The 26770-nt window shown below is 61.3% G+C and overlaps 3 protein-coding genes across 4 annotated transcripts; 1 reads left to right on the forward strand and 2 right to left on the reverse strand.

Moving 5' to 3' along the window:
- LOC128916259 (proteinase-activated receptor 3-like) lies at positions 1-2431 on the reverse strand. The gene is made up of 2 exons (XM_054217649.1): positions 2313-2431; positions 1-1259 (listed from the first exon to the last, which is right to left on the reverse strand). Exons 1-2 carry the CDS (start codon positions 2389-2391, stop codon positions 247-249), a joined length of 1092 nt encoding a protein of 363 aa, XP_054073624.1. The 5' UTR covers positions 2392-2431; the 3' UTR covers positions 1-246.
- Positions 2432-5063: 2632 nt separating this feature from the next.
- On the forward strand, positions 5064-11081 carry FCHSD1 (FCH and double SH3 domains 1). Of its 2 annotated transcripts, XM_054217019.1 has the most exons (19): positions 5064-5191; positions 5495-5592; positions 5865-5910; positions 6783-6856; positions 7117-7261; positions 7338-7474; positions 7549-7612; positions 7721-7849; positions 8109-8231; positions 8315-8410; positions 8491-8598; positions 8698-8802; positions 9017-9247; positions 9339-9422; positions 9538-9694; positions 9827-10032; positions 10158-10254; positions 10345-10412; positions 10574-11081. In XM_054217019.1, exons 1-19 carry the CDS (start codon positions 5171-5173, stop codon positions 10622-10624), a joined length of 2040 nt encoding a protein of 679 aa, XP_054072994.1. In that variant the 5' UTR covers positions 5064-5170; the 3' UTR covers positions 10625-11081. The 2 variants fall into 2 exon arrangements, with proteins under 2 accessions (XP_054072994.1, XP_054072993.1); XM_054217018.1 differs by having other exon boundaries at positions 10345-11081.
- Positions 11082-11085: 4 nt separating this feature from the next.
- Positions 11086-24891, reverse strand: RELL2 (RELT like 2). The gene is given in 9 exon segments (XM_054217020.1): positions 11086-11760; positions 12066-12108; positions 13975-14545; positions 18574-18762; positions 19080-19146; positions 19224-19289; positions 20971-21184; positions 24388-24438; positions 24441-24891. Coding segments are annotated over 8 exon segments (1386 nt in total). The 5' UTR covers positions 24627-24891; the 3' UTR covers positions 11086-11760; position 12066.
- Between the last annotated feature and the right edge of the window lie 1879 nt (positions 24892-26770).

Below are 26770 nucleotides of genomic sequence, written 5' to 3' on the forward strand. Positions count from 1 at the left end.
TTTGGTCACTGCAGGAGGAGTGGTGAGGGACGCATGGGATGGCGGCAGCACCAGCGGCGTCAGAGGAACTGCAAAACTGGGGCAAAGCCCTAGTGAACCTCAGATCCAGGGCAGGATTTTCTGCCCACGTCTGCTGCCAGCCTGGGATGGCATGGCCCTTCATGCTGGGTACCAAACTGCAGGGTCCCCCCCTCCCGGGGCAGGGGGACACAGTCCAGCACCCTCTAGCCCTGCCTACAGCTGGCTCTACTCACTGGACCTCAGGGGCAAGACTGCCTTCTCTGAGGCCCTCCCTGATGAGGTCTTGAGCCCTCCTGGGCAGCAGCTGACTGCATCCCGGACCCAGCCCCGAAAATCCTCGGAAACGTAGAAGTAGACAAAGGGATCAAAGCAGTTGTTGAAGGCACTGAGCACCAGGGCCACAGCATACCAGATGTAGGTGACGTTGTGGCACCCTTTGGCCTCCAGCATGTAGTGGATGAAGAGCAGCACGTTGCTGGGGGTGAAGCAGAGGATGAAGACCAGCAGGACCAAGGCCAGGACATGCACCAACTGCCCATAGCGTCTCCCTTTGGCCAGCAGCCGCACCAGGATGCAACTGTAGGAGATGGTCATGAGCACAAACGGCAAGCCAAAGCCCACCCCCACCAGGGAGAGGAAATAGTAGGCGAGGAACATGTGCTTATCCTTCTCCAGGACATCATGGCACGTTGTGATGTTCAGGTTCGAGATATGACTTATCTGGGGGTGCAAAAGCAGAGGGCTCATGCCCAGGCCCACCACCAGCCAGACGCCCACACAGACACTCGCCTTGCCCCGTGTCCAACTGGCGCCCTTCCACAGGAATGGGTGCACCACAGAGATGTAGCGCTCCAGGCCGATACAGGTGAGGAACAGGATGGAGCTGTACATGTTCCCGTAGAAGAAGGCCATCATGGTGCGGCACAGGTAGTCCCCAAAGAGCCAGTGATTGCCCAAGAGGTGGTAGGAGATCTTGAAGGGCAGCAGGAGGACAAAGAGCAGGTCAGCACTGGCCAGGTTGAGCAGGAAAAGGGTGCTGGAACATCTCCTGAAGTTGGCCACCAGGACCCAGCAGGCCAGAGCATTGGCCGGCAGCCCCACAAGCAGGACCACAGAGTAGAGGGCAGGGAGGAGGCGGGTGGTGAGGGTGCTGTTGAGGAAAGTTTCTATGGAGGCGTTGGGACACTCATCTTCTTCTTGGGGAGTGAGGGGGATCAAGGCTCTCCCTTTGCTGCGCACTGCGGAGGACACAAGGCATCAGGCTCAGCTGAGACCCCCCTCCCACTGCCCCTTCCCACTCGGGACCACACAGGATCTGTCACCCCTCCCTGCAGACCCACCGGCAAATGCCGGAGTTTGCATCTCCCTGACCCATGGCAGGGGCAGCTCGAGACAAGGGAACCCTTAACATCCCACTGCCCCCGCCACCCGGACCTGTGCCACATCCTGTGCTGTCTGTGGTGGTCTGTGTCTCCTGGTGGTGCCAGACACGCACCCTGCCCACAGTCCAGATGGGTTCTGCTCCCACATGCCGCTACGGTGACACACGGCTCTGCCAATGTCCCTTGTCCTACTGAGCCCAGCACAATGGGTCCTCCACAACCCAACGGGATCAAAAGGGCACATAGGAAACCCACGCCAGGACAAGGTCAGGATATGGCCACCCATGCCAGGATGGGAGATGTTCTCCCACTGGAGCTTCTGTCTCCTCTTCCTCCTCCTGGCCAGCCCCCCAGCTCAGCCTCCCACCCCACTCAGGTCTGTGCACTCCTTCCCATCTTCCTGTGGTCGGAGGCTTTTCACTGCGTGCTCAGAACAAAAGTGAAGAACAGCAGGAAGGTCCCGGGACACCAGACAAACAACTTCTGATCAAATCCCTTTTATGGCTTGCTCAGAAATCACAGTGGGCTCTGCTCACCCGCACATCAACCCCGGCTCCAAAAGCTCCATCCAGGTGGTCCCCAGGACGTCCAGGCCCAGGGGACCCCAGCTACATCCAACAGTTTTCCCGCAACCTTTGTCACGTCTCCGCATCCAGATGACAGGGGAAACTCAGGTTGGGAGAGCAGTAACCTCATTTTTGCTGCCAAAAGGGGAAGGGGTGGCGGGGTTTCAGGTCCTCACTTAGCTTTTCAACATGGACACCCGGGGACGGCAGCAGAGCAATGCCCTGAGCTTTCACCGTGACACCCGGCTATCCCCTCCGAGTATCACAGGACACAATGTCGGCGTCCCCCAGCAAAGCCTCCCTGCCCTGCTCCATCAGACCCCAGCCCCACCAGTGCACTTACTTGGGGAGGATTGGGTGGCCGAGCCGAGCCAGGCACAGCCAAGCAGGAGGGTGATGCAGGCAGCAGCCGGCCGGGACATCTCCGCAGGGTGGCCTCTGCGCAAGCTGGGTCTCCACAAATGCCACAGGCAGGACAGGCACCAGCCCCCTCCCCGCTGTCACCCTTCCTCTTTGTCCTCTACGTCACGCCCTCGTCCCCGTGGTCCAAGCGGCCAGACAGGAGGCGGGGAGCACGAGATGACCACCAGCTGTCACCGCCGCCAAGCACTCAGGGGACGTCACCAAGGCCGGGGTGGTTTCCAGCCGCTGGCACGCAATGGGATGCTGAGGGGAGGAGGAAGCAGACGTAAGGCCGACGTCGAAAGGCGGTTGTGAACCACAGGGGGCAGGTGGAGCTATACTTGTCCTAAGCGTGGGGCAGGAAGAAGGCTCCCAACTGGCTCCCAGCCCGGTGACATGGGCCCCTGCCCCATTGCAGCATCCCAAGTCACAGGGCACCCCACCTGCCCAGCGCTGCCAGGACTGGACATCCCCAGGGACTGTCGCCTCAGTCAGGCTGACAAGCCAATGTCACCCTGTAGATGGGTCCCACTCTGCCGTCCCCTTCCTGTCACCCAAGTGGGTGCTGGGTGGCCCCCGATCCATTTTCCCGGCTCCCTGCTGCAGGAGAGGGGCTACGGAGGGGAATGACAGACCCGGTGACACAGCCCCAGCCTTGTGCATTGACATGCAGCTGGGGAAGCAGCTGACCCCAAAAATGTCAGAAAAAGAGCAAAACGGGGACAAAGGGGACAGCGGGGAGAGCCACGAGCTCTGCAGGATCCACAGCCAGAGAAAAAGCAGGACAGAGAGAGAAGTGGGAGCTGAAGGGGATGGGAGGGGGACAGAGGGACCAGGTGACAGATGGGGCAGGGGCTGGCTGGGGAGCCCTTGTGGTTCCAGGTGCCCCCCTCCAAATGCCACCGCTCAGCACTGCCCCCATGTCCCCATGGCAGGGTCCTGCCAGGCCAGGGGCTCTGCGTCCTCCACATGACATGAGACCCCATGTGTCCCTGTTCCTGGAGGCTGAGGCCCCACTGCCCCACGTACCCCCACACCCCAGGATCAGTGCCCCAGCACCTCCCATCTCCCTGTGCCCCAGAACCAGTGCCCTGGCACCTTACGTGTCACCAAATCCCAGAGCCAGTCCTGTGTGTCCTCATGCACAAGGACTTGGTCCCCAGTGTTCCTGGTGTCCCCATGCCCAAGCTCTCCCCATGTCCCCATGTCCCCTTGCCCAAGGACATGGGCTCCAGTGCTCCCCATCACCCCATCTCCCCATGTCCCTGTCTCCCTGTGTTCCCGTGTCCCCTTCTCCCTGTGTTCCCATGTTCCCATCTCCCCGTGTCCCTGTCTCCCTGTGTTCCCGTGTCCCCTTCTCCCTGTGTTCCCATGTTCCCATCTCCCCGTGTCCCAGTCCTCCTGTCTCCCCATCTCCCTGTCCCCCCATTTCCCCATGTCCTTGTCTCCTCAAGGTCCCATCTCCCCAACTGTCCATGTCTCCATGTCTCCATCTCCCCACGTCCCCATGTCCCCCGTCCCCATCTCCCCATCTCCCCCTGTCCCTGTGCCCCCGTGTCCCTATCTCCCCATGTCCCCCTGCCCCCATGTCCTTGTGTCCCCGTGTCCCCATGTCCCCATCTCTCCCTATGTCCCCATCTCCCCAACTCCCCTTGTCCCTGTGTCCCCCCATCCATATGTCCCTGTACGCCCATGTCCCCATGTCCCCATCTTCCCATGTCCCCTTGTCCATATATCCCTACATGCCCATGTCCCCCTCTCTCCCCATGTCCCCATCTCTCCCCATGTCCCCCATCTGTCCATCTCCCCTTGTCCCTCTGTCCCTCCTGTCCATATGTCCCCCTGTCCCTGTGTCCCCATGCCCCTGTGTCCCCATGCCCCTGTCTCCCCATACCCCCACGTCCCCATCTCCCCTTGTCCCTGTGTCCTCCTGTCCATATGTCCCTGTGTCCCCATGTCCCTATGTCCCCATCTCCAAATGTCCCTGTGACCCCATGTCCCTATGTCCCCATCTCCAAATGTCCCTGTGACCCCATGTCCCCGTGTCCCCATACCCCAATGTCCTCCTGTCCCCATGCCCCCTTCTCCCTGTGTACCCATCTGCCCTGCCTCCCCGTGTCCCTGTGCCCCCATGTCCCCATGTCTCCATGTCCATGTGGCCCCATGTCCTCGTGTCCCTCTGCCCCCGTCTCCTCATGTCCATATGTTCCCATGTCCCATATGTCCCCGTGTCCCCATGTCCCCATGTCCCCGTGTCCCCATACCCCAATGTCCCCTTGCCCCTATGCCCCCTTCTCCCTGTGTACCCATCTCCGCCGCCTCCCCATGTCCCCGTGCCCCCGTGTCCCCATGCTCCATATGTCCCCGTGTCCTCGTATCCCTGTGCCCCCGTCTCCCCGTGTCCATATGTCCCCGTGCCCCATATGTACCCATGTCCATATGTCCCCATGTCCCGGTGTCCCCGTGCCCCCGTGTCCCCCCGTTCCCGTCCCCCCCCGCGCTCCGGCGGCACTTGCCGCACTGACCACCAGGCGGCGCGCGGGGCGCGGCCGTGGGCGTGGCTTCTCTTGCGTAGTGGGCGGAGCTTCCTGACGCGGTGGGCGGGGCTTTGCCTGACGCCGGGCGTGTCTTGCCTGAGAAAGGGGGAGAGGCCGAGTGGGGGGCGGGGCTTGCCGAGGGCGTGTCCCCGGAGTGGGCGGGGCCGGGCCGGGCCCGGCAGTTCCGGGCTCCGCACACGCCGGGCGGCGGCGGTGGCCGCCGGATTGCGGGACCGGGAGCGGTGCCGGGGGGAGTGTAGCGATGCAGCCGCCGCCGCGTAAGGTGAGCGGGGGGGCCGGGGGGGGACAGCGGGAGCGGGGTCCCGGGCAGCGGGAGCGCGGGGTCCTCCGGCGGTGCCGGCGGAGCAGGGCCGGGTCTTGGAGCGGGGATCGGGGATCGGGAGTCGCCCCCGGCGGACCCGGAGCGGGGCTGGGGAAGCGGGGCCGCGGCTGGGCAGTGACCTGCAGTGGCACCCGGGGAGGGGGGCGCGGCGGAGAGCGGTACCGGGAACAGCGGGCGCCCCCCCGCATCGCGGTCCGGCCGGGGCCGCAGCGGAACCGGGCGCTGAACGGTGCCGTCCCGCAGGTGAAGCTCACCCAGGAGGTGCGGGTCCACCTCCTCGAGCAGCTCTCGGGCCTGCAGGGCAAGCAGCAGCGGGACGCCGAGCTGCTGGAGGACATCAGGTAGGGTCCCCATGCGTGTCCCCCATGTCGTGTGCGTGTGTGTCCCCCAGCTGAGACAGGCCAGCTCATCCCACACGTGGGACCGGGGCCAGCCTGCCAGGCACGGCTCACCTTGAGCCAGCTATGTTGAGGTCGCGGGCACCATCACCCGCCAAGGTGGACGGATGGGGACATCCCTGTGCAGGGTGACAGCAGGGGGGTGACAGCAGGGGTGGCCCATCCCTCTCCCCTTGCGTGGGTCCTCGCCTGCCTGGCATCCCGTCTCCCCGCAGGTCCTACAGCAAGCAGAGGGCGGCCATCGACCGGGAGTACGGGCAGGTAAGGAGGTGACACCAGTTTGAGGACTGATGGCCCAGGGAGCCACAAGACGATGGCCACGAGCACCGAGCCCCATCCTTCCCTGGCGGGGTGTTCCGGAGTGGGACACAGCCCCACGCAGGCCATGGGCAGCATTGGAAATTATTGGAGCAAAGCGGATCTCGGCTGCTCCATGCTGGCCATGGAGGGCAGTGGCGGGTGGGCTCAGCATTTTCCCTGCCGGGGGGGGACCATCCACATTAGGGGACCCACTGGGGGGCTTTGCTGAGGACAGTGTGACCCAAACCTCGGGTGTTTTGGGGGCCCGGAGGGAAAATCTTGTGGGGGGGAGGAAAACGCTCGGCTCCGCTCTCTGCTGGGTCATCGCAGGGCTCTGCTTGTAAATGTCAGAGCCTGCTTTCGCTCCGTGAGATGTCCCCGCAGCTTCCCTTGGGGACACCCTGCAGCAGAGAGGCGTCCCCCGTCCTGCAGCCGGGCAGGGTGCCACCCTGCTCCCTCTTGGGGGGGCAAGAGGCTGGGGAGGGGACTGTCCCCCCAGGGTTGGGGTCTTGCTGTTCTTGGCTTTGCTGGGGGCTTCTCTACTCTGCCTCTGCAACCGGTGTCCCGCACTGGTGTCCCCTTCCCTGTCTGTCCCAAGGGGGGGTCCTCTCGTAGTGGTGGTGGCTGCCCAAAAAGGTTTTCCCACAGGGAGGGTGATTGGGTCCCTGCTGACACCGAGCCACTGGGAGGCGGGGAGGATCCCCTGCTCTGGGGACCCCCATGGGGTGGCGAGCCAGGGTGGGGGAGCCCAGTTTCGTCCCCGCAGTGGGACGGTGGGTGCTGGGGTGGCCAGCAGGGCTGGGGAGGGCCGGTGATGGTGGGTCTGTCTGCAGGCACTGCAGAGGCTGGCGAGCCAGTTCGTGAAGAGAGACTGGCAGCGGGGCCGCGGCGATGCCGGTGACTCGAGGTGGGCTGGGGACAGGGACACGGGGACAAGGGGCTGGGGATGGCAGTGCCCATCCATGGCTCTCGCAGCTGGGAAATGCCTAATCCCAACCAAGATTTGGGTGTCCTGGGGATGCAGCCCTGGGTGGGATGTCCCCAAGGATGTGGTACCCGACTCAGAGGGGACCGCAGGGGCTTGGGCGGGTGCTGGCTGTCCTGCTGGCATCCCCAAAAGCCGTCAGGGAGGCAAGAGAGGACCCTGCCCTGTCTTAACCCCCGCAGGAGTGCGGTGGCTGTCTGGAAGGGTGTCATCGAGGGGACCGCGCACGCCGGGCAGGTCCGTGTCACCGCCTCGGAGACCTACCGTGCCCTCGCCGCGGAGGCCGCCCGGACTGCCCGCCTCTCCAAGGAGCGGATGCTCAAGAAGGTAGTGGGGCGAGGACATGTCCCCTGTGCCGGGGTGGTGGGGACAGCTGTCCTCCCATGGCTGACGCTCCCCGCAGGGCATCGAGCGGCTGCAGAAGGCACAGGCGGAACTGCTGGAGACGGTGAAGGAGCTGGACAAGGCGAAGAAGCAGTTCACCCACCTCCAGCGGAGCAGCGAGGTGGCCAAGGACAAGGCGGCCGATGTGGAGGCTCGGTGAGCAGAGGGGACTGTGGCAGGGGGGCTGCCGTGGCCACGGGGCGGTCTCACGTCACCCCCAACCTCCCCAGGCTCCGCAAGAGCGACCGGAGGATATTTCACACCAAGGCCAGCCTGCAAAAACTCAGCGCCAAGGTCAGCAGCGCGGGGGGCCGGCGGGATCCCCCAAGCACAGGGATGCAGGGGGACATGCTGGGGTGGCCCCCACTCTGTCACCAAACCCCATTCTGTCCGTCCCCGCAGTTCTCGGCGCGGCTGGCTGAGCACTCGAGGCAGCTGGCCGGGGTGCAGAACGAGTACGGCTTCGCCCTGGTGTCTGCCACCGCCCACCTGGAGCATTACCGGCGGGTGGAGCTGCCCGCCGCCATCCAGGTAGGAGCTGCCCGGACCCCGCCGCGTCCCCTCCCCAGGGTCCCACACGAAGCATCTCCCCGGTGCCACTGCCACGCAGAGGGTCGCACCGGTGCAGGGACAGGGCTGGTACCCTGGGGGGTCAGGGATGCTCTGCAGGGGAATGCGGGCAGTGCTTGGCGGGGGGGGAGTTTCCCACCCATTTGCCCCCAGGGTGGGTTTCCCACCTGTTTTCCCACCCGTTTGCCCCTGGGGGGGTTTCCCACTCATTTTCCCCCAGGCGCTGGACGGTGACCTCTATGAGCGGCTGCGGGAGCACTTGTCGGTGGCCAGCCGGACGGAGGTGGAGACCTGCCGGGCCACGCGGGACTGGTTCCAGAGCGTTGCGGAGGCATCTGCACGGGTAACGGCAGCTCCCGTCCTGGGACCCTTGGAGGGGGGGGGCACAGGTGAGCCCCCCAGCCCCACACTGCTCCTCTGCTGCAGGTCTGCCGGGAGCAGGACCTCCTCCTCTTCCTGCAGGACCACCCCGCCTTCGCCCTGGCCCCCGAGCAGCACTTCCAGCTCGCCGGGGTGGAGGAAGTAGGTGGTGGTGGGGGACAACATTACGGCAGGGGGGTCCGCACAGCCAGCCCCTTCTCAGCCACCCTGTCCTCGCCCAGGTGTGCCTGCTGCCGCCGGGGGATGATGGGGCAAGCCTGGAGAAGGAGGCACGGCGCTGGGCCACGCGGGTGGCTCGGGACCACAAAAACAAGGCACACGGCGAGGAGGTGGGTGCTGTCCTTCCCCACAGAGCACCCCCCCAGTGCCCTGTTCCCCCCCTTCCCCCCAAATCCCACCACCCCACTGACCTGCGGGTGCCCACCCAGGTGCTGCAGTGGCTGGAGGCCAGGAGGCAGCAGGTCCCGGAGGCGGAGGCGGCCACTGTGGAGCGGCGGATGGAAGAAGCCAGGGAGAACATCCGGAAGGCGGAGGTGGGTTCACCCCACGCTTGGGGTGGCCTCGAGGTGTCACCCCCGGGGATGGTGACACAGGGAGGGGGCTTGCAGGGGATGCAGTGCTGGGGAAGCTCTGCCACTGTGGCACCCACGGTGGGGACCAGGGGTGATGGGGCTTGCTGGGCTGTCCCCCCAACCCCCTAAGTGTCCCCTTTAGACCTTGAGAATGTGTGTGCGTGTGTGTCCCCAGGTCAGCCGGGTGAAGGCAGAGGCACGGCTGGCGCTGCTGCGGGCGGCAGGGCTGGACGTGGACGCGTGGCTGGCGGGGGCCATGGTGGGGGCGGGCGAGGAGGCGCCCGCGGGGCTGGATCCGGCCGAGTTCGACGACTACGAGGACAGTGACGAACCAGATGAGGACAACGAGCCCGGTCCCACTGCCCGGACCTACCCCTACACCTGCCGGGTGATCTTTGGGTACCAGGTACGGCCATGGCTGCCTGTCCCTCGCCCTGCCTGCCGGGGGACAGCATCCCCAGCCCTCCCCTGCCACTTTGTCCCCTTGTCACCTACAGGGCTGCCAGGCGGACGAGCTGTCCATCGCGCAGGGTGAGGAGCTGGAGGTCATCGAGGATGGTGACGCAGAGGAGTGGGTGAAGGTAGGAGCAGGCTGAGCCCCCCCATTCGGTGCTGTAGGGAGGGACACATTTCAGAGGTCCCCAGGCTGTCCCTGCCACCGGGGCTGGGACAATCATGTGCTTTCTGTCCCTTCAGGCTCGGAACAAGGCGGGCCACGTTGGCTACGTCCCTGAAAAGTACTTGCTGTCCCTGGGCGGTGAGCCGGGGGCTGGGGCTGGCCCCCCAGGACCCTCTGCCCTGCACCGCCAGCTTTCCAGCATCATGGCTGCGGAGCTGGTGCTGGAGCCTGGAGGTGGGTGCCGGGGTGTCACCTTCTCTGGGGACGGGGACAGATGCCTGGGGCTGGTGCCTGGGGGATGCTGAGCCCCTGCAGCAGCAGCAGCACCAGGTGGGTGCTGAGCCCCCCACCCCATCCTCCCCCCAGCCTGGCTGGTGCGAGCCCTGTACGACTACGAGGGGCAGAGCCCCGAGGAGCTGAGCTTCCCCGAGGGGGCCATCATCCGGGTGCTGCCCCGTGCCCCCGGTGAAGTGGACGACGGCTTCTGGATGGGCGACTTTGACGGCCGCATCGGCGTCTTTCCTTCCCTGGTGGTGGAGGAGCTCACCGGGGCCCGGGAGGCAGCGGGGCAGGTCGGTGGCAGGAGGGTCACCGCGTCCCCTCAGCGTGGGGCAACCCCCCACCACCTTGTGCCGTGGGTGCTGGTGGGTGGGCGCCCTCCCTGCTGTTCCCACCCTTCTTGGCTCTGCCTTCACAGGAGCTGCCGTCGCCATCCCCACCACCCTTCTCCCCGCCTGGCCTTGTGCCCGGTGCCAGCCTGACCCCCAGCCCCTCTCCTGAAACGCCGCTGGGAGGTGAGTGCTGGGGTTAGGGGGGTGGAACTGGGAAGGGGGCTGGGGGGGAGGCAGGCGGAGAGCTGGGCTGAGCTGCCCGAGCCCTTCCAGGTTGCCGGCAGGATGGCGCGGGCAGCGGGCAGAGCTCTCCGGACCTGGCAGCCACCCGCCTCCGGCCAGTAAGTCCCATCACAGCGATGCTGGGCCCCACCCCAAACCCGCCCCCAGCCCTCCCTTAAATGGGGTGTGGGGGGGACGGTGCCACCCCTGTGCTTTGGAGGGGATAGGGAGGGGGGCAAGCAGCCTTGGCATGTTGGCATGGCATCTCCTCTCTCCACAGCTCCGCGCGCCCCCCCCCGCCACCCGGCAGAGCCCCCGAGCCCGACCCTGAGCTGCACTTCAGCTGACCGTGTGGGTGTCGTCCCCCCCCTCCGTCGTTCCCCGCTCCCCAAAAAACTCCTCCCGAGCGAGCTCCCGCAGGCTGCCATCCCTGCGGCAGGGACTGGGGGTGACCCGCGCCCCAAGCTGGTCTTGCCAGGGGGGGCAGAGGGGTCTGCATCCTGCCCTGTGCTGCTTGCGGAGTGGTCCTGCATCCCTGTACAGCGGGGGGCGGGGGGCATCCTGGCAGCCGGTGTGTCGGGGTGCCACGGCCGGGCCCCAGCTTTTGCCTCTGCCCTTTCTGCACCCCCAGTGCAGCCCTGGTTCCCCGGGGTGCGGGGGCTCAGCCCTGGTCCCCTGCCTTCCCCCCCCACCCTGGGCATCTCCCCGCAGGCAGGTGGGGGCTGTGCCCCAATAAAACCAGTTGCCTCTGCCCAGGGGTTCAGCAGCTTTAATGGTTTTTAGCTTGTCTATGTACAGTGCGGTTACACACCAAAGCTGGCCGCGGGCACCGTAGCTACCCGCTGGCCCGGACAGGGTCCCATCCTGCCCCCCCAGGACCGGGCTCCAGACCCTCGTGTGCTGGGATGGGACCGGAGGCTCCTCTCTCTGTCAGCGTCTCCTTGGGGACCCGCGGAGGGGGTCCCTCGCCGGTGCAGGATTTGTGCCTATGACCGCTCTGCGTGGCAGGGGTGCCCGGGGCGGGGGGGCTGTGCTCTGCGGTGAACGTGCCGGGTGGGTTGGGGGGGTGCTGCCCCCCCTGCCCCGAGGGGGGGCTCGAGCCGCTGCCTCCATCCCTGCCCTCTGATGCATCCTTCCCCCAGCGCCGGGGGGCTGCGGGGACCGGGTGGGCAGCAGGGACTGGGTGCTGTCCTGCCCCTGCCAGGCCCCAGGGTCCCCCGCGGGGTGGGGTTCTCTGGGGCAGGTGCGGTGGGTGGGAGTCAGGTACCTATTGCCAATGGGATGAGGTCTGGCACCGAGTGCGGTTGTCTGTAACATCGGCGCGTCGCTCCGGCCATGCCAAGCGCGTAGCTGCTCGCCCGGGGCCGGCTGCCCCGCGGTCCCCCCCACTGCAGAGCCCCCAGCCCAGCATGGAGGCGGGGGGCCGCAACGCCTCCCATCCGTGCTCCAGCCAGGAGCGGAGAGGAGCTGCAGGGAGAGGGGCAGAATGGAGCTCATCCCCATGGCTGTGGAGTCCCCCACCGAGCCACAACCAGACTGTCCTGGACCCGTCTCTGCCCGGAGCTGGCATGGTTGCCCACTAGCATCATTGTTGAGCACATGGGCAAGAGGACCTGCCTCTGCAGGACCTGAAGCGTTGGGAACCGACCCTCCTGGAGAAGGGGTTCACCCTGTCTTCATCATTAGGCTGTCACCCACCGGGGCAGGGCCACTGCCATTGCCTTCCCACCCCACCCCGGACACGGCCCCAGGGGCTGGGGATGAGCACTCACGTCACACAGTTGCTCCTCGGTCCTGCACCGCCGCGCTGGGCTCCTGTGGGATGGAGGAGGGATGTGAATGTCAGCGCTCCCGCAGGAGCTGGGGTCTGGGGTGGAGAGGCCGGGTCTCTGTTGGCCACAGCAGTGACCCACGAGCCAGTGGGCAGAACCCCACTGAAGCTCCAGGAGGTGACTACAGCCCAAGCGCCATCTCTCTGCCCTTCCCCATCACCTGCAGGACACGTTGGGCAGCAGCTAACAACCCTCATGGTGGCCCCGGCTGGGATATAGGGGAGGAGGGAGACTCCAAGTGGTGCCAGGGCTTGGTGACAAACATCCCAGTGAGGTCCCATCACCACTGCCCTGGGACCCCACCAAAGGAACACGCCAAAGCCTAGTGCAGCGTCTCAGGCACTGGGTGCAGGGTGTCTGGCACCGCAGAGGAGACAGACCAAGAGGAGAAAAATCACCGTGTCCCTGGGCTTGCTTTGCACATAACTGCTCCCTCAGTGATCAGAGGGACCGCAGCCATCGCCCAAGGCGTGCATGGTGGGCCATGGGAGGAAGGAGGACCTGTCTCCACCTCTCCAGGTCTCTGGAGAAGGGCTACAGCCCATCAGCTCTGTCCTGTGTGGCTGCCTTGGGCTGCCCTTCTCCATGAAGTGGATTAAACCTTCCAGCCCGGCCACCAGAAAGCAAAGAGAGGAACAAAAACCACAGCAAGTACCTGCTTTTTCCTTAGCTTATGTTCAGCTCGGCACCTTTCCCCAGGCTCTACCACGCTGACCGAGTCCTGCCCCAGCCCATCTCCCTGCCAAGGGCTGCTGGCACGGGCCGTGCGTGGCCCGTGGAGCTCCGGCAGAGCTAGCCCCAGGGAATGTCCCTGCCTTTGAAGCACGCCGGGATTTTTACACAGATGCTTTGCTTCCTTTTCCTTCTAAGGGCTTTGCCACATGTGCCCTGGTGCTGGTTCTGTGGGGTGAGCCGAGGCCAGCTCTTGGGGCTGCTCGATGGAGGCAGCCCCCTTCCATGAAAAATCGTGTTTCCCCTACTGCAGAGCCACGGGTGAGTGTGCGAGTGAATGACCATGGTGGGTGTCTGCTACCACCACCAACAGCATCATTTGCTCAGGGGCAGGGAGCAAATCCCCCAAATCGGGAGCCATCAATGCCCAAGCAAATGGTGTCCTCATCAGTGCTGCCCTGGAGATCTCTAGCACCTCCAGCAAGGTGGTCGGGTGGGAAGGTTGAGAGATAGCAGGGTGCTGGGAGCTCCAGCCAGGGTGGGCTGTCCTCCTCTCTGAGCACAGACAGCCCCTCTGGAGCAGGGAAGAATAACCAAGAAATGAATGACCAGTTGGCTTCACCAGTTCCTAGACTTCAAGGCAAGAAGGGCTCCTGGAGACATCTGTCCCTGCCTGTACGTTGCTGGCCGTGTTCTGGCCCAACAGTTTTAGAGACACCAAGTGTTGTGCAGCAGCAGAGCTCCCCCAGGTCAAGAAAATGTGGTCCCAATAGATGTCCCCAAAGAGCCCAACCACAAAGGAAAACGTATCCCTTGCCCAAAGGGCAGCTGGCAGCAGGTCTGGAGCATCTCCCATGCAAGTCAAGCAGTGACACAGCTTTTCCCCTGTGGGGGAGGACTGTCGCGGTGGCTCTGCATGCCTCAGACATTAGAAAAGAGATGGGAAAATGCAATCAAAAAAAGGTGAGCAGAAACAGGGTGGGCAGGACAGGGCACGTCCCCACGCCGCAATTAACCTGACGCAAGCTTCGGCTCGCCTGTCCCTGCTGCACAGCTCACACCACCATGCTTGGACTGGTCGATCTTGTCGGCAGCGGGACTTGCGGTGCTGTGCTGCAACCCTTCAAGCCCTCCAGCCCAGGGGACCACATGGGGACAGGGAAGAGGAGGAACTTACCTGCTGCCCCTTGTCCTCCACTCCGGGCTGTTTTCTGCTGCTGTCGTCTCTTCCCAACTCATCCGCCTGTTCGTGCAGACTCAGGCTCCCGTGAATATCCGACACCTCATCTGCCGACCCCAGTCCGGTCTCCTCCAGGCAGATGCTGCCTCCTTCCTGCACCAGCTCTCCCGGGATGCTGGGACTTGACCCTCCCAGCACCCGATGGCTCAGGAGCTTCCTCTGGCGGCTTGTGCTCCCTGGAGTGGTGCCAGCATCCTGCAGCGAGCCTGCCACGCCGGACCCCTTGCCTGCCCGCCTGCTGCTGCGAGTGCCAGAGCTGACTGGCGTGTTCGAGGCTGGGGTGGTGGAGCGGCTCTGCTCCCCACCCTTGCCACTCTGGGCACCCTTCTGGACGGCTCCGTTCTGCAGGCCACCCGTGGGGACAGTCCCATTACGTGCCCGCTCCCGCTGGAGCCGGTCGCTGCTGTGCTCCAGCTCCTCTGTGCTCGGCTCCCGGCTGCCGTCGGGCAGGGGACCATCCTGCTGCTCGTGGAAAGTGGGTTTCTTCCCGATGTGTGTGACACGAAACCTGGAAAGGGGGCAGGACAGATCAAAATCTTTTCCCTTTTCTCCCCCAGCTCTATTTCCAGCTTGCCTGCACCTCCAGCCTTGGATCTCCTCTCTTTGTCATTGACTGGTGCTGATCTCCAACCTTTCGAACCCATTCAACACCACCAACCCCGCCTCTAGCCATGCCCCCACTGACTTAACTCCATTTTCCCTTTCCTTTTTTGGCAAAACAAATAGAAAGAGAAGGATGAAAAGGTCAATCCAGATGTTGGCTGGTGCACAGCCAGCCTGTCCTCCCTGCCGCAAGATGGGTTGTAGCTCTTGGAAATCCTCCAAGATGCAACCTGGACAAACAAGAGCTTGTACAGGAATTCAGGTGTTGATTCGGGAGGTGAAATGCAAACGGGCTGAGCCTGGTGAGGAAGGGATGGCCGTGCAGAGCTGCATGGACGTTGCGCCCAGCGACTGACTGCCATCAGGGGAACAAAAGCCAGCGTTGTCAGCAGATGGTGCACCATAAGTGAGGGCAGGGACAGGGTTTTGGCAGAGCAAGCTGTATTTGGGTTCAAGGACCAAAGGCAGGAGTTGTTTGGCTAATATCTACCAGACCATACCGTGCACCGTCCCCTGGAGCGATGGATGGTACCTGGGTGGTTCACCAAGGTTCCACCATGTAGCAGGTAACAGCTCAGAGCTCCAGGGTAGGCAGGAGAACAGCTGGAGAAGTTGGTCTGATGCCCACAAAGGGTGCATTTATAATCAGAGGTGATGCAATATTGCACCTGGGAAGAAGAGAGAAGTTATCGCTCTACCATAACCTTGGGATTTTTGAGGGGTAACACGTAGGCAAAGCCTGAATTGCAAGTGAGCTGGTTGTGAGTAATGCTGTGATTCCTCTTTGTAAGCAATGCAAGCCACTGCTGGACCAGCAGATGGGAAATCTCTTCCACCATGAGCTGGTGTCCACCAGCCAAAGAATGATGATCCTGCCACAGAGTCCGTGACTCACCCAGCAACCGCTCTCCTTGCACTTGAGTCACACGCGGAGAACCTGCAGATGGCCCTGGCTCTGCTGAGGTTCAGCTGCGAGTCAGCATCAGGCCAAAATAGAGTTTCAGCAGCAAAGTTCAAGCACTGCTGGGGTTGAAAGAACAACCAAGACCCAAAGGTCCAGCACATGGCAGTATGGCCATTCTGAAGGAAGAAGCTGAGAAGAAAGGTCCAAAGGATAAGAATAGATGCCAGATGAGATGCCAGAGATGGAGACCACCACCAGATTGAGGACCAGGCAGCAGTCTGTGGACAGTACAGACCCCTCAGCACTGCAGTCAGAAATGCTGCTCATGATTGTAAGGGTCAAGAAGAGAAATGCTCCAGCTCCAGATGAGGTACCCATGGGACAGCTCGGGTCAGGCCAAGCAGCAGCAAATGTACCCTTTCAGGTCTATCCAGATATTTGGAGACAAGGCACCAGTGCTGTGATTCAGGAATACCGAAGAATGTACCAGTCCTGAAGAGGGACAGGGTGGAGGCACAAGTGGCAGGAACATTTCTTGGTAAAGCCATTGAGCAATGTCAGCCTGGAAGAGCCAGGAATGGATTCAAAGGAGCAGGCAGGGTTCAGACTCGAGGGGGCACAAGAGATAACGTAACCAGCCTCTGGATGGTGAGGGGAAAGGCAGGACAGCTTTGGCTGTCTGCCTAGTCAGCATCGCTGAGGAGTTTGATTCAGTAGGACATGACACACTGCGGCTGATCAGGCTAAGGACGGAGGGGCAGATGCTTTGGTGGATGAGCCTCTGCCACTGACAACTGGTTTAGGAAAAGCCCTAAGATAAATGGTAAATCATTCAATAATATGAAAGTACAGATCATATAACCCTGATTGCCTCAGAAGTATAGAATAATTTAGGTGGGAAAAGCCCTTGCGAGGGCTCCAGTCCAACCCTCTGCTCAAAACTAGGCCACCTCCCACCCTCAATCAGGTTGCCCAGGACCCCGTCCAGTCAGGTTTTGGAGATCTCCGAGAATGGAGACCCCTCCATTCCTCTGGGTCCTGTCCTGGGGCTGCACCATTCTCAGGGTGATAGTTTTTCCTTAAGTGTTATCTGGATTTCTCTTGCAACTTGTGGCCGTTGTGTCTTGTCCTTCCCTGTGCACCTCTGAGAAGACTCTAGCTCCATCTTCATTTAAACTGCCCCCACTCCTTTGAATATTTTTAGAGAGAAATTAATTCTTCCCCTTAGACTTCTCCAGGCCAAACAAACGCCATTCCCTCAGCAGCTCCTCACATGCCACCTGCCCCAGCCCCTGATGGTCTTGGTGGACCTCCACTAACCTCACTCCTTTCCACTCCTTCAGCGATAAGCCTGGGACTACCAGCTGGGGACCAGACCCAGTCAGTGAGCTGTAGGTAATTGGGAAGGGGGATGGACTTTCAACCACTGTGTCCAAAACAAAAACAATACCACAAAAAAAGGAACGAGACCTGAGGACTGCAACGGAAGAGCTGGGTTAAAGGAGCATTTCTGTGTAGGATCCGTCATGAAATGAGTTACTTCGTGCAATGAGGATATTCACAGTAAATAAGACACAGCAAGGGCAGTCCCAGAAATGTCATCCAGGATCTGAAAGCGCAAAGGGGCCAGCTTGCAAACAAGAACCAGAAGTTGGAGGTAGTTTTGTACCTCATGGGCACATAGGCCCCTTAGCAGCTGGGCCTCACACCAAGGAGATTCAGGAAGCGGAAACTTTTAAAATATAACCTTGGAGAAATGTAATGACGGTGCCACGAAGAAGGCTGGTGTGATATGGGATATTAAGTATAAAGAGAGGAAACCAACATTTGAGGGAAAGTGCCTTTAGGAAAGAAGACCACCTTCTCCAGCATTCAGAGGTGAATGAGAGGAGACTGTGAAGAGCATGGCCAAAGGACACAGAGGAGTGGATGAAGCTGGGTACTGGCCAGGGAATGAGATTAGCCATGACTATGCAGAGATCTGGCTTACCAAACACCACCCCTTAAACCAAGGACAGCTGACAAAGAGGAAGCTGTCGGTCTCCAGAAGATGTGATCTTAGCTGGGCTTCAGCATGGGGAGGTCTGGCATGTCTCTCCCCTTTACCAGCTGCCCGTCGAGCCCCCAGTTCACATCCCTACTGAGACTCCTAGCTCTGATGGTGAAAAAACCCACACCCCCTGATGCCCAGTCTGGATCTACATCACCATGAAAGGACTGTCTCTGCGGACCACAGCATGGAACTTCATCAAGGCTTAGGCCCTGAATGAGGACCTGCTGAGGATCTGAGCACAGCAGAGCTTTGTGTCTCACCAAGGTGGCCATCCAGGGAGCAGTAGTTGCCCCAGTCACCATGGTGGTACAGAGCTGAGCCCTGGATAAACGTCTTGCGCGTGCTTTCTGCTGGGGAATGGGGCAACCTGGGCAAGCCTGCAGATTGTATTAAAGGTTACTGACTACACAGACACCACAGACAGCTCAGGAAGTCCCTTGAGGTGAGACCAGGTGGGGACTGAAAGAGTATTTGTGGGAAGTATTGGGTACACTCCCCTATTCTTATATTCCTCCCATGGCATCTAATTACAGTCATCATTGGAGGCAACGACCTGGAGGAGCAGAGCCACTCTTTCATTCTGGAGGTGATGGCTGGTAACTTGCACCTGGGACCTGCCATCACCTCCTCCCCTTCCTGATGAGATCCCTAAAAGTGGGGTCACTGCCCCTGTTGTGCAGCAACAGCCCTGCTTGCACGTAGCTGGGACGGCAGGCTTTGAAAGGTTGTGTATTTGGGTCTTTGCCCAGCACTGAGTCAGCAGGACAAGCCAGGCTTGAGTCACCTTCCCAGAGAAGGAGGAGAGAAGCCACTAGTGCGTCACGGCCTGCCACATACCACAGGCATTTCCAGGTGCAGGAGGCACCTGGTTCCTTGGGAATTCCAGCTGCACAGCTACTACTGGGGCATCTAAACAGGAAAGAGCAAGAGGCCATCAGAGCAGATGGGCCATGTCTGGCAAAGCTCGTTTACGTACCTGCCCACTGAGAAGACGGTGGTCTCTCCAGGATGCATCCTGCCTTTTCCATCCTTGGACCGTCCTTGCCGATGCAGTGGGTGCCTCTTCCTCTTGCTGCAGTGGATGCAGGGGGCCTGCGTGGAGCCCAGATGCACCGTGTGGTGATGTGGTGGGCCCCCATCCTGGCTGTTACGATGAGGACAAAGGCTGCAATAGAAGAAGGACATGACAGGTCATGTTTTCTGGAGGATAACAAACTTGGTGCAGCCTCACTACAGCAAGTCCTGAGAAGCAGAAGCTCTGGAGGGGACCTCCTGTGAGGACAGGAATGAGGAAGGGCTATTCTCCTTGACAGTAGGGTGGCAGTCATCACAGGCCCTGGGGGACCAGGACTTCTTGTTGGGAAGATGCTCTATAACAAGCTGGAAAGGGGCTGGCTGCAGAGTCTGCAGACCAAGGTGATACCCAAAGGCTGCTTCTCCCTTACTCTGCAAGCATTGCGAGCTGGTATAGGCTTCTCTCACCTGGGCACTGGCACTGGGATGTCCCCTTCATTGTCCCCTAGCATCTCTTTGAGGGCTTCTGCATTTGCTAAAGAGAGAGGAAAAAGGGAACGCATCAGCCAAAGTGGTCAGTAAGTCTTTGGGACAGCCTTAGGAAATGCTCACCTTCATTTTGGATGATACATCTCACAATCTTCTCTACAGTATCCTCGTTCAGCTCCTCCTCTTCATCTGAAAGGAGAAAAAGTGGCACTGAGGGCTGGGATTTGGACACTCAGCTCACCAGTCTCATCTCCAGGAGCAGCCATGTTAACAGAGATGTCAGAGAAGCCTTGTGTCCCCCATCGCAGTGGGAAGCTCCTGGGGAACACCAGATCCCTCGCCCTGGAAAAGAAATGTCTGAACCAGCAGCCATGTGTGCAGGGAGAGAGGGGTTGTGTTGCTCCTTCAGCACTGGGGAGCATCACATGAAACTTGTGGGAAGAAGGTTCGAAACAAGTTGAAGGCTCCTCATGGGGACAGTCCAGCCCTGGAGCCACTGGGTGCAGGATGCTACGGGTGCTAAAAGTCTCCAAGGGTAAATGGGACAAGTTCACAGAAAAGAAACACGCTGGGGCTTGTTAAATACAGAGAAACCATCTCTGATGGAGAAAGTCCCAGAACTACACACTGTCAGAAGCTTAAAAGAGTATGCTGGGGAAACTTGGCTACTCGGTTGTGGTATTCGTCCCCAGCATTCATCTCAACCTGCTTCTGGCCACTGTTGGAGGTAGAAAGCTTGGCTGGTTGGACCTTCAGCCCAGTCTGCGATGTTATAAGTTCCTGGGAGCAGGTCAGAGTTGTGGTCTGGTAGGCAGCTGCCTCAAAGAGCATGGTAAGGGGCTTCTGCTGTGTTCCTGAAAGCCTACAGAGATGTTTCCCTGGGCCATGGCAACTCCAGCGGGCAAAACCAATCCTGGAAAGCTCAGACATTGTCTTCATGTCATGTGCAGCCAAGTTATTGAAGCCAGAAGAGCATATCCAAGGATGTCTGGAAGCTCCCGTTGTACCTGTGGGCAAGCTGAGGAAGCCACATTTCCCTCCTGTGCACTAGAAGTGTCAGCGGGACATGCTGACACTCCTGAGCGCTGACGGTGGCAGAGAGGAACCAGAGGAGTTGTGTAGAACCATTTGGCTATTTTAATGCAAGGAAGCAGCCAGAGGAACGTGTCTTCTCCATCTCAGCAGAGACTCATGAAAACACTAAATGACAGAGTCTGCTTGGACTGAGCTCTGGCTTGCACCCATGCTCAATGCTGCACTGACTTCCCAATCCTACTACCCAGGAGCTGCTTACGATGGCCTGAAGTGATGAAAAAACCCCTGAAGGTCCCTTCCCAGTGTGGGGCAGAGATCCCAAGGGAATATCCCTGCTTCTCTGGCCTGCATGAGCACACCAGGGACTAGAAGAGCACATGCCTGATAGCAAACACCATGCTGGCCCCATGCTGGACCTCCTAATGCCAAAGGGGCAGAAGGACAGCTCGTGCCATGGCTAGGGATGCTTTCCTTGTAGGGTGTGTGGGTTATAATTCAGGCCCTGGGAATTCGGCAGGTCCTGACTGTTCATCAGAATTATCTTTCTGTGATAACACCACTTTGGGAAGGGGCGTATGCTGGCTCCCACCTCCCTGGCACCACCAGCCTGTGGAGCTAGCAGATCAGAGGGCTCTCTGGGCCACACATTCCTGTTCCCTGGGGAACACCGCGCTGCTCTCACCAACCCATCCCTTTTTTCCAACCCACGGGCACGTGATGGGTAACCCTCCCACCCCTAGCCCACATCCCAGAAGCACGTTGAAGGAGCTTCAGCCCACGCCAGCGAAAGGCAGCGCCTGAGCCCCCACTGAGCCCCCATTGTCCCAGCACTCACTGGCTTGGAGCTCTGCCAGCACATCTTTGTTATCTGGGTCGAGCTCGTCCCGGAAAGTCCGGCACCGGTAACCCTTCTTCTTCAGGACATGGCAGATGAGGAAACCCACCAGCCCCATGATGAAGAAGACAAGGACGAGGAGAAAGACCATAGACAGGCTGTGCTGGGGGTCTGACTCCCCATCGTCGGTGCTGTTCTGGTCTGACATGCGGATCTAGGAGAAGGGGGAAGGTGGATCAGAGACCCCAGTGCTCACCCCCCTGCCAGGCTCCCCATGCCCATCCTTCTCCTCCTCTTCTTCCTGTCTCTCTTGGGCAAGAGCTGGCTCCTGGCTCAGGGTGGGCTGCCAAGGGCTCATCTCTCACCCCTCAAGGTCTGGCGTGGCAGGGGACCCCGCGGAGGAGAGCGCAGGTTGGAGGTGGCTCTGCGTGGTCTCCCAAGGACACCACTGCCCCGCACACACCCGGCAAGAGGCATCCCAAGGGCAGCGGTGCAGCAGCTGCATCCCCGCAGGCCCTCCCGGCCCCAGGCTGCGGCGCTCCCCCATCCCTTGCAGGCGGCTTCCCAAGGGCACCGGTCCCCTGGCCTCCCCCGAGGCTCTGCGACGGGCAGCATCACCCCGCTTGCCCTTGCGGGAGGATGAGCATCCTCACCGTGCTGCGCCAGCCCGCTCCCCTGACATCCCTCGCCACTCACGGCCGAGGGCCTCTGCCGGCAAAGGCAAAGGCAGGGCAGGCAGGGAGCCGTGGCAGCCAGGCTGGCGGAGGGCCGAGCCGGCCGGCAGCTCTCGCATCGTCCTCCCGCAGAACCGAGCCGGCTCCCTCTGCCCCAGCTCCCCTGGGTTTATCCCCGTCTCCCTTCGCCGGGGGGGGCTCAGCCGCCCGCCCGTGGAGCTCCGCTTCCCAGCGCAGGCAGGGTGTCCCCCGGTCATCCCCCGTCCCCGCTGCAGCGGCGGTACCTGGGCCTGCGGTCCTCCGCAGCGCTCTCCTCTTCACCTTCACCTGCCTCCTAGCAACCCCGCATCCCCGCGGCTGGGGACCGCGGCGAGCATCCTCCGGCCTCCCGGCTCCCGGCTCCCTTCCTTCCTTCCTTCCTTTCTTCCTTCCTCGGGAAGGAGCCAAGCTGCTTCTGGCTGCCGCAGCAGCCTGCTGCTGTCTGCCAGCGAGAGCACCCCCCTGTCCCGACCCCGGAAAAATCTCTCCGAAGCGGTTCCAGCGGATGAAGGTGCAGAGGGAAGCTCAGGGAAACGCCGGCAGCTGCAGCAGGGAGCAAATAGGAGCGCGGCTCAAGGAAGCCAGCGCTGGCAAGCGGCTGCCCGCCCCGGGGTGAATAACCTCACCCGCACGCAAGCCAACCCCCATTTCCCCTGGCACCCTCCTTTCCAAAGCTCCCGGCGATTTTTAGAGCAGGGAGCCGTGGCGATGGGAAGGCAGGGGGGTGGAAGTGGGGCTCAGCAAGAGCAGGAGCGATCCCGCACCGGCGGGCGTGGGGGGAGAGGCTTGCAGACACCCGCACTGTGATCACGGCACCGAGGAGACGGTGGAAAAGGAGCCCCAGGAGACCCCACAGACCAAAACCCTGCCCCAAGCCAGCTGCCTCTCCCTCCTTCTTAGGAAAGGGACAGCTAAGCTGATTGAAATCTCCAGTTGGGGGGGTCCCATGAGCTCCTCATCTCCACCACATCGTCCTCAGTCTGGGACGCTTCACCCAAATCTCCTTTACTACTACAAATTAGGCTTGCTCCTCTCAGTCCTTCACCCACCTGCCAGTTCTCTACCCAGACTTTGAAAAGCACGGGCAATCCTCAAAACCCCTCCCACCCTGGCTACTAAACTAACTGTCTGTCTATATGAATATTCATTTGTGGGAATTATCCCTCCCCACTCTGTGTTGCTGTGAGGCAACCTGCAGCTCCTCCAGGCTTTCAACTGCGCCACGATGAGGGCTCCTGTCCCTCTCCACAAGTGACCAAGAGTCAACTCTCCCAGGAGCCCCCTCCACCACCGTGACTTCAGGAGGTCACCTCATCGTAGGTGCCACCCATCCATCTGCCATCCTGGCAGGGAGACGATGGACGAACTATGGCAAGAGAAGACCATGGGCAGCAAGATTTACTGCTCCTGCCATGCCTTGCTAAGGCTGCAGGAGATGCTGAACCAACAAGTTGCAACCTCACGCGAGTCTCTGCTGATCAAGACCTTAAATGCCGTTTATTTCTTGCGCTTAGTTCTTCGAAGCGGGGGACCTTGCAGCCCTGGGGAGATGCAGTCATGGTGACCTTATTCCCATTTCCCTCGTGCCCACGCACACTGTCCTGCACAATAAATCGCTTTTTCTCCTCCCGGGCGTTCCCACCCACTCAACGCGTTGCTGCACCCTACTATCCCTTCCAGCCTTCAGCCACACCGGGCAAAACGAGCCCGGGTTGCTCAGCCCTTCCCTCTTCAAGAGAAGATTCCCATTTTCCTACAGCATCTGGTGTCAAAGCATTTCCACAACCTGGGGGGCTCAGGATGTGGGAGAGGAAGGACAGCGCAAGAGGTCACCTGGGGACAACTCCTGGCCCTGCGTGGGGTGAACTGGGACGAGGAGGGGACACCGCTGCCGTGAAGCTGCTTCCACCTGGCTCCGCAGCTGGGTTATCCCAGCTGGTCACGTTTCTCCTCCAACACTCCCCCCTGGGCGTTGTGTGCCCCCAGGTCTCCATCCTGCTTCTGCCACCCGGGCCACAGCATCCCTCCAGGCTGCTCCATCCTCATCCTGCTGACGGATCCCGTTAGCACTTTTACGGCCAGGCCTGAGCCGTGTGCCACGCAGCGCCTCGCAGGTGACCCAAAAAAGAGGCCACAGCTCCTCTCTGCCCTGAGATCCGCCAGCACGGCAGGCGTGGATCCATGCAGCATGGCTCTCCCTCCCAAACAGGCTGGCCACGTCCATCCTGGCCCATGGGGACAGACCCACACCATGTGGGGAGGTGCGGACACGGCTGCAGGCTGGATGCTGATGGCATCTCCAGAGGCTGGGATGCCATCCGTCCTCTGTCCCCTCCTGACCCCATCCCAGCTCCTGTCCCCAACCCCAACCAGCCAAGGCAGCGCAAGCTGGGACACAACGGCCAGAGCTCTGGCCCAGGCAGCTGCCTGCTTGCTGCCTGCCCCCTGCACACGCCATCACCATCCCCCTGCCCTTCCTCCCCATGTCACCCACTCACGGCTCCCTAACAGGTCCTGGAGAGACCTTGGAGGTTTTGGTCCCTCTCATGACATCGCCTGGAAGCCCTTAAATTTTAAGCCACCGAGCCAAGAGGTGGCCGGGGAGGGAGGGGATCGAGAAAGCCAGCAGGGGGTGGAGGGACAGCACCGTCGCCCATCGCCCTGAACCACAGCAGGCTCCAGTCCCAGCATATCACCACGTTACCTCTTGCCCGCTCTCTTCCCACGCCTCCTCCGGAGCCATTGCGACAGACGTGTCACCCCGTGAACAATGCGAACGCGGCCGCTCAGGGGATCGGCCACCCCGGCCCCACCAGTTGTCCACGTGGCAGCTAAACGGGACAGCTTGCCCGGCTCCGGCAATTCCCCGGGCGGGCTCCTCCCGGGGTCTCCGCTATGATGCTCGGCCCGTAAACTGGCATCGTCCCCGCCAAAACGCCGCATCCCATCGTGTCAGACATCTCCCTAAATCTTCAGCCCTCGCTTAAGTTTTTCAAACATCCCCAGAGAGCTAATGGCCTCTAAACCATAGGGTGTTTTTTTGCCCTCTGAGCACAAAGAACATCTAAAAATATCCCTCTCCGATACTTTCTTTGCACAGCTCCAAGACCCGGGAAGATGCCCGGAGCAGTGACTGGCTTCCAGAGAGCAAACGCAGCTGGAAAACCCTCCTCACAAGAGAACCCCTCTCAAGGCAAGGACGTGTTTTTCCCCTCTTTGCTCCTTTTTCCCCGCCCCGGCCAGGATGCCGGTGGCCCCGGCCAGACGCTATCTGGTGACAGCACCTTGCAGAGCGGCGGTGGGACGATCGTCACGCCGAGCGAGCAGCCCCCGCCAAGACGTCAGCACACACCACGCGTTTGCTGCTACACCCTTGTTGTTCGGCACGTAAAATTCCATTTATTTAAGGCGGGAGGGCGCTGGGCTCAAGGATCATGGCTCTCCGCGTCCCCAACCACAGCTACGTCCTGCAGGGTCATGGCCAGAAGGTGCCGGTGTCCCCTGGAGCATCCTCACTCTGTGCTCGGGAGCCGGCATCCCAAAGAGAAACACCTCCAGAGGGCACGAGGAGGGACGCAAAGGGAGCAGCATCCCTGCAGTAAGTGGTGGACCCAGCCAGAAAAAATCATTTAATAATCCTACAATTTAATGGTGCCTTGGGAAAAGCTCTCTCACCTGGTTGGCACCCTGGCACGGCACCCAAAATCCCATCCCGCCCCACCAGCCCCATCCCACGCGCACACGAAGCTACACCTACGTAAAATTACCCGGCATAAAAAATCCCGGCACCGAGATGTCGGGGAACGTCCTGGCGTTGATCTGCTGTGGTCTCCATCCTCCGCCAGCTCTTGGAGAGCCTCGGGGGGGTTCTTTCCCTTCGCCTGCTCCTCTCCGACACACCGCTCCATCGCAGGTGACGCGTGGCATCCTTCTCCCCCAGCCTCCTGCCCCTGGGAAGGGGACAGGCAGGGGACCCGGGGGACCAAATCCTTGCTACGTGCCGATTCCGGCTAATTTGTTTTCCGAGCCTTTGGGCAAGTCTACCTGCTCCTTTCTTCCTTTCTTCGTTCCAGCCCACAGGGGACAGGTTTTCTGTCGCTGGCCTCACCCTCAGCACTGTCCCGTCCCCGTCCCTCTCCGGCAGCTGGGTTTGTCCCCTGTTCCCCACGGCTGCTTTTTTCATCCCCGGCAATTTTCTGCCCAGCTTTTGTTCTCCGCCTGCCTGGCGGTGCCTCCCTGTCCCCGCTCCCTGCCAACCCCTGCACCCAGACAGGGGGGGACCTGGGAGGGGGCCTTGGCCGGGTGACAGCCACGGTCCCTGTCCCTCACAGCTTTGCGGGTGCTGCTCCCGGGAAGGGAGTCCCATCAAAGCACCCCATGGTGACCCCGTGCCCCATCTCCGGTGCCTTCGGCGGGTGGGCTGTGGCACAGGGAGTGCCCCCAAGCCTGCCCCCATCCCTGTCCCCCCACGCTCACTGCACCCCAATCCCACCAGCACCCAGAGGTGGGACGTGGGGCAGGGGGGGAACGAGGGCTGCACCCACACGGTGGGGATGGGAGGTGGGGGGCAGCCGGGGTGGGGTAGCTGGGGGCAGCTGGGAGTCATTGCGGGCAAGCGGGGGTAACTGGGGAGCAGCTGGGTGTTACTGGGGGGAAATGGGGGTGTGGGTGAGGGGATCTGGGGGTGATTGAGGCAGCTGGGGATAACGGAGGGTGACTGGGAGGAAAGTGGGGGTAACTGGTGAGCAGCTGAGGGTGCCTGGGTGGCAGCTATAGGGTAATGGGAGAGAATCCAGTGGGCAACTGGGATCAGCTGGAAGTGACTGGGGACAGCCGGAGGTGCCTGGGGGGCAGCTGGGGGTTACTGGGTTGTGACTCTAGGTCACTGGTGAGCAGCTGGGTGTGACTGGGAGCCAGCTATAGGGTTATATGAGAGAATCCAGCGGGTGACTGGGAGCAGCTGGAAGTAACTGGGGGCAGCTGGAAGTAACTGAGGGCAGCTGGGGGTGCCTGGAGGGCAGCAAGAGGTGACTGGAGTGCGACTTGAGGTAACTGGGGAGAAGCTGGGGGCAACTGGGGGGCACTGA

Source organism: Rissa tridactyla, chromosome 11, assembly GCF_028500815.1.
Source record: "Rissa tridactyla isolate bRisTri1 chromosome 11, bRisTri1.patW.cur.20221130, whole genome shotgun sequence".
NCBI lineage: Eukaryota > Metazoa > Chordata > Aves > Charadriiformes > Laridae > Rissa > Rissa tridactyla.

Bases quoted from the DNA above. Each gene is read 5' to 3' on its own strand.
- LOC128916259 (XM_054217649.1), bottom strand. From the start codon at position 2,391: ATGTCCCGGCCGGCTGCTGCCTGCATCACCCTCCTGCTTGGCTGTGCC. The intron at 1,260-2,312 runs GTAAGTGCACTG...TGTCCTCCGCAG, and splicing joins GGCCACCCAATCCTCCCCAA to TGCGCAGCAAAGGGAGAGCC.
- FCHSD1 (XM_054217018.1), top strand. From the start codon at position 5,171: ATGCAGCCGCCGCCGCGTAAG. The intron at 8,232-8,314 runs GTAACGGCAGCT...CCTCTGCTGCAG, and splicing joins TTGCGGAGGCATCTGCACGG to GTCTGCCGGGAGCAGGACCT. The intron at 8,411-8,490 runs GTAGGTGGTGGT...GTCCTCGCCCAG, and splicing joins AGCTCGCCGGGGTGGAGGAA to GTGTGCCTGCTGCCGCCGGG.